Below are 11,338 nucleotides of genomic sequence, written 5' to 3' on the forward strand. Positions count from 1 at the left end.
GGAATTAGGAAGGATCTTCTTCCAGAGTCCAAATCTAGCCTCAAATGCTTACTAGCTATGTGACCCTGGGTGAGTCATTTAACCCTGTTTGCCTCAGTTCCTCATTTGTAAAATGAGTTGGAGAAGGAAATTGCAAACCACTCCAGTATATTTGTGAGAAAAATCTCAAATGGAGTCAGCAAGAGTTGGAAATGACTGAAACAACTCAATAATAATGCAACAACAGGAGATTCTTAAAATATTTCATTAATAGAAATATGAATATATTAAAGTCACTTTTGTAGAGATATTTGCATCCATAGGAGTAGAAGAGAATATCAAGAGATTGAATGTAGAGATTAATGAAAGGAAGATCAAGGAAAGATTTTTGGAGATTTGTCCATGTTTAGAGCAGAAGTAATACATGAGTCAGCAGAGAAGATTATAAAAAATTGGAGGGGTTGATGAGAATTTAGGAAAGATAAAAGATAATGGAAACTAAAGAATAAATATCCAGGAGGATTTGGCACTAAAATCATTCCAAGAACAGCAAAGTCAAAGAGTATAGAGGTTGCAAAAAGACCATTAGGTTTAGGAGTAAGTCATTATTGATAAACTATAACCACTCAACTGTTAAATTAGCTTTAGGAACTCAAGATATTTATCCCATAGAAGAATTGTCTGAAGGAAGGTAAAAATATCATATTTTTCTTGAAATATCTCACATATTTTAGGGAAAATCAATGCATTAGCCTTGATTTTACCAAACGTGGAAAAAAAAATACTAAGATCAGTTGGTGGAAATTATAGGGAGCAGGAAAGGAGGGGTGTGGATTTTGATTCAACAAAAAGATTACAAAATCTTTACAAAATTGGATAAAGTTCCTCAGTGTGTAATAAAATCCAAATCTAGAAAATGGAAGCATTAAATGGGACGGTGCTCCTTTTTTTTTTTATACTCAGTTTTGCTGGGTAGGTGATTTGTTATCATATCTCCTTTGCCCTCTGGAATATTGTATTAAATGTCCTGCAGTCCCTTAATGAACAAGCTGCTAAATCTTGTGTTATCCTGATTGTGTTTCCACAATACTTGAATTGTTTATTTCTGGCTGCTTGTAATATTTTCTCCTTGATCTTGGAACTCTGGAATTTGGCTACAATATTCCTAGGAGTTTTCCTTTGGGGAGCTCTTTCAGAAGGTGATTGGTGGATTCTTTCAATTTCTATATTGCTCTCTGGTTCTAAAATATCAGGGCAGTTTTCTTTGATCATTTCTTGAAAGATGATGTCTAGGCTCTCTTTTTGATCATGGCTTTCAGATAGTCCAATAATTTTTAAAATCTCTCTCCTGGTTCTATTTTCCAGGTCAGTTGTTTTTCCAATGAGATATTTCATGTTGTTTTCTAATTTTTCATTCTTTTGGATTTGTTTTACAGTGTCTTGATATCTCATAAAGTCACTAGCTTCCAATTGTTCTATTCTAACTTTTAAGGAAGTATTTTCTTCAGTAATCTTTTGGATTTCCTTTTTAATTTGCCTAATTTTGCTTTTTAGGGCATTCTTCTCCTCATTGGCTTTTTGGACCTCTTTTGTCATTTGGATTAGTCTATTTTTAATGTCTTATTTTCTTCAGTATTTTTATGGGTCTCCCTTAGCAATATGTGGGGTGTCTGTGACCCCCAAAATAATCAAATCAGAGAATTTTTCTTAAGAAAGGCAAAAAGTTGCTTTCTCATGAGAAAGGACACACCCAGCATCTGCTCAAGATGGCTCCAGCCAGGGTGTGTGAGGGAGTGTAGCTCAAAGCCAGTTTAGGTAGACCCTAAGGCAGAACCTCCACCCTCCCAGTAGCTCCTCTTCCCATTGGTTGGGCTTCAAAGCTCACCTTCTAAGTGTGGAAACTTTTCCCCAGCAACAAGGTTGCAAAAAGGCATGAAACAAGGAACTGTTGGTTCAGCAGGAAAGTAAGATAAAAGGAGGGGAGAGCCAGAAAGCCTGGACAAACAAGATAGTTTCGGGGACATCACCTGAAGTACTCCCTTATCTTGTTTACATATTTGTGTAAACCAATAAACCAAGAAATAAATTAATCAATAACCTAATCTCCCCCTGTCCTGTTTTCTTATCACTTCTGTGGGAACCAAACTGTTAGCATTCGTCACAGCAAGCTGTTGAGTTGTTTTTCATGTTTTTCTTGCATCACTCTCATTTATTTTCCCAGTTTTTCTTCTACTTCTCTTACTTGCTTCTCAAAATCCCTTCTGAGCTCTTCCAAGGCCTAGGACTGATTCATATTTTTCTTGGAGTCTTTGGATGTAGGAGCTTTGACTTTGTTTTCTTCTTCTGGTTGTATGTTTTGACTTTCTTTGTCACCAAAGTAAGATAATATAGTCTGACTCTTTTTACACTGCTTGTTCATGATCCCAACCAATTCCTTGAGTTTTAAACTCTTTTTTAAGGTAAGCCTCTGCTTCCAATGTGGAGAATGCACTGTATCAAGCTTCATGGGTTTGTATACCTGTTTTCAGAGATACTTCTAGGGATCTAAAAATTTTCGGTTCTTCCAAGGTGCTCCCCTGCCACAACAAGCTTCACCAGACCAGCGCTCCTCCTCACCCCAGAACCACCCCCTCAGAACTGTGACCCAGATCCAAGCACAGGCAAAGCAAGAGATTCCTGCCTCAGCACTGGCAAAGAGATCCTTGCAATCTCCCTCTGATCAACCACTGGATTCCCCCTCAGTCTGTGGGCTGGCTCAGGAGGCAGCTGCTGCCCCAGACCTAGCTTCTCTCTCTCACTGCAGAAACAGACTTTTTCCACTGAACTTCTAAGATATCTTTGGCATTTGTGGGTTGAGAGGTCTGGAAACTGCCACAGCTGCCCACAATTCATTCTTCTGAGGCCTGCTCCAGGATCCCTGTGGCCTGTGTGCCCATCTGTGCTCCACTCCTTGCCTGGCATGATACACCTTTCCAATCAGTCATGCAGGTTGTCTTGGACTGGAAATTTTGTTTACTCTATTTTTGTGGGTTTTGCTGCTTTAGAAATTGTTTAGAGCCATTTTTATAGGTTTTTGGAGGGGTTTGAGGGGGGAACTCAAGCAAGTCACTGCTTTCCCCCCACCATCTTGGCTCCATCCCTCCCAGAGCAGTGCTTCTCAAACTGCAGGTTGTGACCCCACATGGAGTGGTGTAACTGAATGTGGGGGTCAAGAAAAATTTGGTAACGGTAAAAGATTTCTGAATGTGTAATGACCAAAAATTAATTTGAAATCAAATGTATAATGAATATAAGGTGTTTCTGGCAGTGCTTGCCCATGTTGCATCACACAATTTCACTGCAGCCTTGGTTCTGAACCCACAATATGCACACTTTGCACTGCACATGCCATTACAACAAACAACACTAATTAATGCTGCCAGAAACCCCTCTGCTGAGATTCAAGATTATTGTATGTAATGAATTGCAGTGTTTATACTGTACATGTAAAATCATTAAGTCAATTTTGGCTTAGGATTAGGAAAGAATTTCCACCGTTTCTGAAATGGCACTAACATACTTCTGCCATTTTGTACTATGTATTTATGCAAAACAGCATTCTTAGCATTGATGATTATAAAATCAAAATATCAATCAACTCTGAAAAACATTGAAGATGCTCTTCATCCTGCAGAATTAAATATTCTACCAAGATTGAATTCTTTGAGTAAAAATAAACAAGCACATCCATCTCATTAGTATGCAAATTTGCTTTTGCCTTTAATAAATGGTAAAATTATATAGATACTAAAGAATTATTTAAGTCTATTTGTCAGCTCTGTGGGGCGGGGAAAAATTGTAACTAAACAAGAAATAGAAAATATTATGAAATGTAAAATAGATAATTTTGATCACATTAAATCGAAAAGCTTTTGCACAAACAAAACCAATGCACCCAATATTAGAAAAAAAGCAGAAAACTAGAAAACAATCTTTACAGCAAGTGTCTCTGATAAAGGTTTCATTTCTCAAGTATATAAAGAACTGAGTCAAATTTATGAGAATGCAAACTATTCCCTAACTGATAAATGGTCAAATGATATGAACAGGAAGTTTTCAGTGGAAGAAATTAAAGCTATCTATAGGCATATGAAGAAGTGTTCTAAATCACTTTTGATTACAGAAATGCAAATTAAAACAACTCTGAGATATCGTCTCACACCTATTAGATTGGTTAATATGACAAAAAATGAAAAAATATAAATGTTGGAGAGGATGTGGGAAAATCAGGACAATGATGTAGTGTTAGCAGCGTTGTTAACTGATCCAACCATTCTGAAGAGCAATTTGGAGCTATGTTCAAAGGGCAACCAAGCTCTGCACACCCTTTGATCCAGCAATACCTCACTGGGTTTCTTCATTTGCCTATTTTTATTACTCTAACTTATTTTTTCTTTTCTTATTGCTCTAGCAGGAATTTTTACAATAATATTGAACAATAGTAGTGATAATAGACACCCTTCCTCCACCCCTGATCTTATTGGACAGGCCTCTCATCTATCCATCTTATATATTATGTTTGCTCTTGCTTTTAGATAGATACTAGTTATCTTTTTGGGAAAGGTTCTATTGATTCCTGTACTTTCTAAATGTTTTTAATACAAATGATCTTCATATTTTGTCAAAAGCTTTTTCTGCCTCTTTTGATATAATTACATATTTTATTGTTTTTGTTATTGATATCTTCAGTTATTATTATAGCTTATATATACATATATACATAGATAAATATGTCAAAATATGTACATATATACATACAAATCCATGTCCTTAAACACAATGTACAAATTCACATACATATATACATACAAACTTACATAAATACAACTTTAACCAGCCCTGCATGCCTGGTGCAAATCTCACCTGGTCATGGTAATCTTTGAAAGAAATTGCTATAATCTTCTTGTTCATATTCTATATGCATTTATATTAATATTTATTAGAATAGGTCTATAATTTTCTTTCTCTCATTTTGCTTTCTCATATTTTCTTATAAAACTATTTTGGGAGGATTCTTTCTTTACTTATTATTTTCAAGTAACATATAATATTGGTAATGATTACTCCTTAAGTATTTGGTCGATTCACTTCAAAATACATCTGATTATGAAGATTTTTCTCTTAGGGAGCTTATTGATGGCTTGCTCATTTTTTTTTCTGAGATAGGTTTGTTTCTGTACTCTACTTCCTCTTCTGCTAATTTGGGAACTATATATATATATATATATATATATATATATATATGTATATAGACGTCTGTGTGTGTGTTATAGATGTGTCTATGAGTTATATATAGATGTGTGTTCTACATATATATGTGTGTGTGTGAGACATATATATGGTTTATCATTTCTTTCTCAAGGCTTCCCATTTTTACAGTTGAGGAAACTGAGGCAAATAGATGTTAAATGACTTGCCCAGGGCACATAGCTAGTAAATGTTTGAGATTGGATTTGAACTCAGATCATTCTGATTCCAGACCCAGTACTCTATTCATTGTGCCATCTAACCCTGTTAAAACCAGGTCCTAGTTTTATTTATTAGTTCAATTTCTTTCTGACTTTCAATTTTATTCTTCTCTCCTTTGATTTTCAGGATTTCCATTTTGTTGTTCAATTGGTTTTTTTTAATTTGTTCTTTTTCTAGTTTCTTTTAGTTGCATGCTGAAATCATTTATCTGCTCTGTCTCCCTTTTGTAGTTGTATGAGTATATATAATACATACATATACATATATAGAAATATACACACATATTCATGTATATACTTATACATGTATATACATACACACATATACACACATATATACATACACACACACACACACACACACACACACACACACATATATATATATATATATATATATATATATATATATATGAATAAACTACTTAAAGCTTCTTAATAGTCCTAGTTCTGGAAATTAAATAGTGATTCTTCTTGAAAATGTCTCTACTGTTTTCTCCTTTGGACACATTTTTTTCCCTTGAGTCTGCTATTAAGGTTATTCATTGAGACACCTCCAGAGACATAGAACTGAAGGACTATGTGGACTGCCCCTGTTCTTTAGGCAGATTCCTCAAAAGATTTAATTAGAGGAGAAAGGGCTTTAAGAACACGGTATTAGAATGACTCACAGACATAGGATGGTGTTTTTATTGAATATGGATAAAATACTCTGCTGTTGACAAAAATGTATGGGTTATCACTAAATCCATGGACTCACTTCTAAGAAAGTGCAATTGTTTGAAAAAATACTGATATGTGGGAATTGGAGAAGAAATTTGAAAATAATTAAATCCATGTAGACCTCTTTTTTTTTTTAACTGAAATGAATTACCATGGACTTTTCTGTCTCTGTGATCACAACACGGCAAATAGTGGTAAACAGTGTTTTTATTACTCTAAGCAGCTGTGTTTTAGCACTAAGTAAAGCATATCAGAATCCAGGACTTGGAACATTAGACTCCATGGAGAGGTAATATATTTATAGAAGGCATTCACATTTCTGATTCTATTCCAAACTATGCTTTGCGTTAAGACTATAAAGTAGCTGATTACCTAAGCTGAATGAGTTTTTACCACTTGATTTAGTGAGAAATGGGAGTCATGTTATCAAAATAAAGAAATAAACCCCCACCAAAAAGCCCCAGTGGTCATCTTCTCACATGACCAATTTTTTTAATCTCTTTAAGTAGTTGTGATTATAAATGAAGAAATTAGATGATTCAGATGATTATTTTAAGATGTAAAGTACATGGGGCACTTTACAGAATTATCTATTCTGAGGTGGCACCTGTGCAAGGAAACTAGAAAAATATAAAGATCAAGTGTAGAAAAATACTCAGAAAATGGCATATGCTTTTCATTTCAGAATAGTGCTTTAGTGATATGGTTTTGGCTATTAATAAGTGACAATAGCCTTCAAGAAACTGTAAAGCACAAAAAAAAATACATGATCTCTTTTGCTTATTCCCTTTCCATTGAAATGTCTGATGAAAATGAAATGATAATAATAATGATGATAGTAATGGTAATAATATTAATAACAATAATAATATGACATTTCTAAGGTTCTATGTGCTAGTTCTATATTGTTCCTATTAATAAAAAAATACTTATTTAGTACACTTTAAAATGTACAATTAGTTAAATTTATATTTGTAAAAGTATCAATAATAGTTTAAAGTGATATCTTTTGATGGACCAATTGTATTTTAGTATATTTATGAGGGATAAAAAAATTCTTATCATAACCCTGGAACAAATCTCAATTGATCAAATGAAACAAGATGTCACCAGTATTTAATTCTTTTCTTAAAGAGGTCATCCAAATGATCCTCAGTTTATAGGAAAGTTCCTAACCGCATAAAAATTAAATTCTTGTTATGTAGGTGATCAGAGGATCTTGAATCAGAGGACCTTTACTAATATTTCTACGCACTTGCCTCTTTTCCACTGGAATCACAACCAATTATATTCTTCTTTTAAGAGAATAGATTCCGTTCTTGAAGTGGAAGTGTCTTGGAAATTTCAGAAGATTGTTGATACCTCAGTTTAAAAGATTGTGTTTCCAAAAAGAAACTAAAATGCTCATGCCATTGAAAATGGGGAAATTCATTGCCAGGGAGACATCCAATAGGAGTCTAGTAAAAGACACTTTACACCAAAAATATTCATTAAAGTACTTTTTGTGCATGTGCAAAAAAGAATAAAAAGTAAATGTCCATATATTGAGGAATACTTAAATATGCAGACTATATCTTCACTATTAGAAAATATGGATATCTGGAATTTAGGAAAATATTAATTTTTATTATTTGAAGTAGATTAAAGTAAACAAGGCCTGAAAACAATCTCCACATTAATGACAACAAATAAACAGAGAGAACAATTTAGGAGAAAAAAACCCTGAATATAATATAGTGCTCAAACTTGTCATAGAAAATACTTAAGAAAATGTGCCTTTTTCCCTTTATTACAAAGAACAGAAACTTTGAGTAAGGCACAGCTCATATATTGTCAGATGTAGGGAGTAATATATTGAGAAAAGAACATGTTATAAAAAGTGGGCCCAGTAAAAGTTTATGTTTCATAATTATCTTTACAGATAAGATCTCACTGCTACAGTTACAGAAGAACAACCAACTTTTGTATGAGATTAAAATTTGAAAATAGAACCACAAAAGCTCTATGAAGCAAGTAATAGTACATTATTGTGACCGGTATTCTGACAAACAAATTGATTCACATAAAGATTAAGCAGGTTCTTCATCAAAACAGTCAGATGTCAGAACTGATCTCAAGGCTCTTGTAACTACAAGTCTGTTGCTGTATCCAATAAATACTTTGTCTGCTTTCCCCTCAATGCCTCCCCACATACACACATGGAAATCAGGAACAATGTTACCGAGTTCGTCCTCCTAGGGCTCACTCAGAATCTCGAGGTACAAAAAACTCTATTTTCTGTATTCTTAGTTATCTACATTTTAACTGTGGTAGGCAACATTCTCATTATCATAACTATCATTGGAAGTAAGAACTTGAATTCCCCTATGTACTTCTTTCTTGCCTTCTTGTCTTTCATGGATGCTATCTATTTCACTGTCACTGTCCCTAAAATGACCCTAGACATGCTCTATGAAAGGGTGACAATTTCTTACCGAGCTTGCATGGTGCAGCTCTTCTTGGAACACCTGTTTGGTGGGGCTGAAGTTTTCCTCCTCATTTTTATGGCCTATGATCGCTATGTAGCCATCTGTAAACCCTTGTATTACTTATTCATAATGAGATGGCGTGTATGTGTTCTGCTCTTGGTGGCATCCTGGATTGGAGGTTTCATGCATTCATTAGTTCAGCTCCTTTTTATTGTTAGTCTCCCATTTTGTGGACCCAATGTAATTGATCACTTCATTTGTGACATGTACCCTTTGTTGGAACTTTCCTGTACAGATACCTATATAATTGGCATCTCGGTGGTTGCCAATGGGGGAGTAATATGCACAATTATATTTTTGCTATTGCTTATCTCCTATGGGGTCATTTTACACTCTTTGAAAAGGCAAAGTCTGGAAAGTCGACAAAAAACCCTTTCTACTTGCATCTCCCACATCACAGTTGTTATCTTCTTCTTTGTCCCTTGTATTTTCATGTACATTAGGCCTGCCTGTACTTTCCCCATTGATAAATCTCTAACTGTCTTTTATACTATCATCACTCCTATGCTGAACCCTTTAATCTACACCCTGAGAAACACGGAGATGAAAAATGCCATGAGGAAGCTTTGGAACAGAAATGTGATGTCTAGCTGTAAGGTAATGGATGTCCTGGCCAAGCAATGATGTTTCACAAAAGAAATGATTGAAGATTGTCAAATTATGAAAACTTGGTGGTTTTTTTTTTTGAGTTGAGAAAGCAGATGCTGAATATATGAAGAAAAAAAATAATCGTTCTGTCATTAGCATTAGAAACTGTATTTTTGTTGTTGCTGGGACTATTTCTTTAAGAGCGTGATTGTTTGATGAAAAATGCTATCTGTGTCCAGAGAGATACCTGGTGGTCTTTGACTGCAAATTGAAGCATATTTTTATTTTTGTTTCTTTCTTTTCTTTTCTTCTTTTTTTCTGCAAAGTGTCTAATGCAGAAATATATTTTACATGACTTCATATTTATAACAGACATCACATTTCTTGTTTTTTCAATGTGTGGGTGAAGGCATGAATGGAGGGAGATAATTTGGAACTAAAAATAAAATGTTAAAAATACCATCATGGTTCATCAGGAAAATATCAATTCACTTTAACTGGTGACACTTTTTAAGAGAAATTGACTCTTTAAAAAGAAAAAAAAAATCATTCTGAGAATAATATTGGTCAAATATGTTTAATGAAGGGAATTAATGTGTCATGATGTGTTTGTGGTTTGGCAGTGGATTTTCTATAGAAGAGAAACAAAAACTAATCAATTTCTCTGTTAACTTGAAGTTATTACTGCTTCAAATTTTCTGTGTAAATCAACCAGCTTCACATGTAATATTTAACTTTATCATCAAGACTTAAAATATGATATAAAATCTGATAACGTGGGAATATATGTTTTAATAGGAAAAGTTTTTATAAAGATGTGTGAGTTGATCTTTGTAGATCAAACAACATGTTCTAATTGTGTAGTAATATCAAATTATAATATCAATAATTAAATTGTAAATCGATGTTTATTATCTTATATGTTCCAATAAGAGAAATAGCATGGCATATCGCACAGAGTTCTGTAGCTGGAGTGTAGACAAATTGGCCTTAAATCACCACTGACCCCATATGAATTATTTAACCCCTCTCAGCCTTTAAAATTATTGTTATTGTTATGAACAGTGAGAATAATAATCTCATTTACCCCCCCCTTTTTTAGGCAATTTGGGGTTAAGTGACTTGCCCAGGGTCATAGAGCTAGTAAGTGTCAGGCATTTTGTCTGAGGCTGGATTTGAATTCAGGTCCTCCTGATTTCAGGGCCAATACTCTATCTACTGTACCACCTAATTGTCCTTCATTCCCTTTTTAAAAAATAGTTTCTGATATAAACAGTCACAGAACAGGATGTTAGAAGGATACTTATGTTTGTTGTCGTGTTTTCATTTATACTTGATGCCCTATAGATTATAATACAGCTGTAATTTTATATAACATATTGATTTTTGGAGTCAGATAACAATATTTGTAAATGCAAATCCATCTCAATAATAATCTCAATGAATCATCTTCAGTTCAATTCTAAAAGCAGTGAGGACAACAGGGAAGTTTATTTAAGTTGTCCTATTTCCACAATGTTTTGATTCTCTTGTCCAGATCTCCATACTAGGGAAGTTGTGTGTTCTATGTTGGTGAGACATTATGAGTTTTTGAACTGTAAATATCTATTAGAAATTTGTTCCTAACTATTTTACGAATCAAAGTTATATACTTCCATTAAAAATGTTGAGATCTCTATTTGTACTCCGTATATTTGCCAATTTCTGTTGTATATTTTAGGCCACCAGAATATTTCTAAATGGTTATTTCACAAGTACATTTTTAAGGGCTGCTGGGATGTGTTTCACTGTTTGCATAATGCCCTCACATGATCTTCATTGATTACTAACTCTGGATACCCCAAGAGCTGGAATTATCATTCTTTGTTGTTGTTTTCTTCTGTCCGAACAATATGGAAATAGAGCCGAGGCTTGATAAGATGGTGGTAGTGCTGGTAGTCGTGTTAGTGAAAATGAGCGCAGCTAACATTAACATAGCATTTAGTTAATGCCAGGCAAAGCACTAAACATTTT

General features: G+C 34.1%; 1 protein-coding gene across 1 annotated transcript; it reads left to right on the forward strand.

Annotated features, from left to right (window-relative positions):
* Window positions 1-8,407: 8,407 nt before the first annotated feature.
* Window positions 8,408-9,361, forward strand: LOC114051858 (olfactory receptor 4A47-like). Its single transcript, XM_027874248.1, has one exon. It carries the CDS (start codon window positions 8,408-8,410, stop codon window positions 9,359-9,361), a length of 954 nt encoding a protein of 317 aa, XP_027730049.1.
* Window positions 9,362-11,338: the final 1,977 nt, after the last annotated feature.

This window comes from Vombatus ursinus, unplaced genomic scaffold (assembly GCF_900497805.2).
Source record: "Vombatus ursinus unplaced genomic scaffold, bare-nosed wombat genome assembly UNPS02014806.1, whole genome shotgun sequence".
Taxonomy (NCBI): Eukaryota; Metazoa; Chordata; class Mammalia; order Diprotodontia; family Vombatidae; genus Vombatus; species Vombatus ursinus.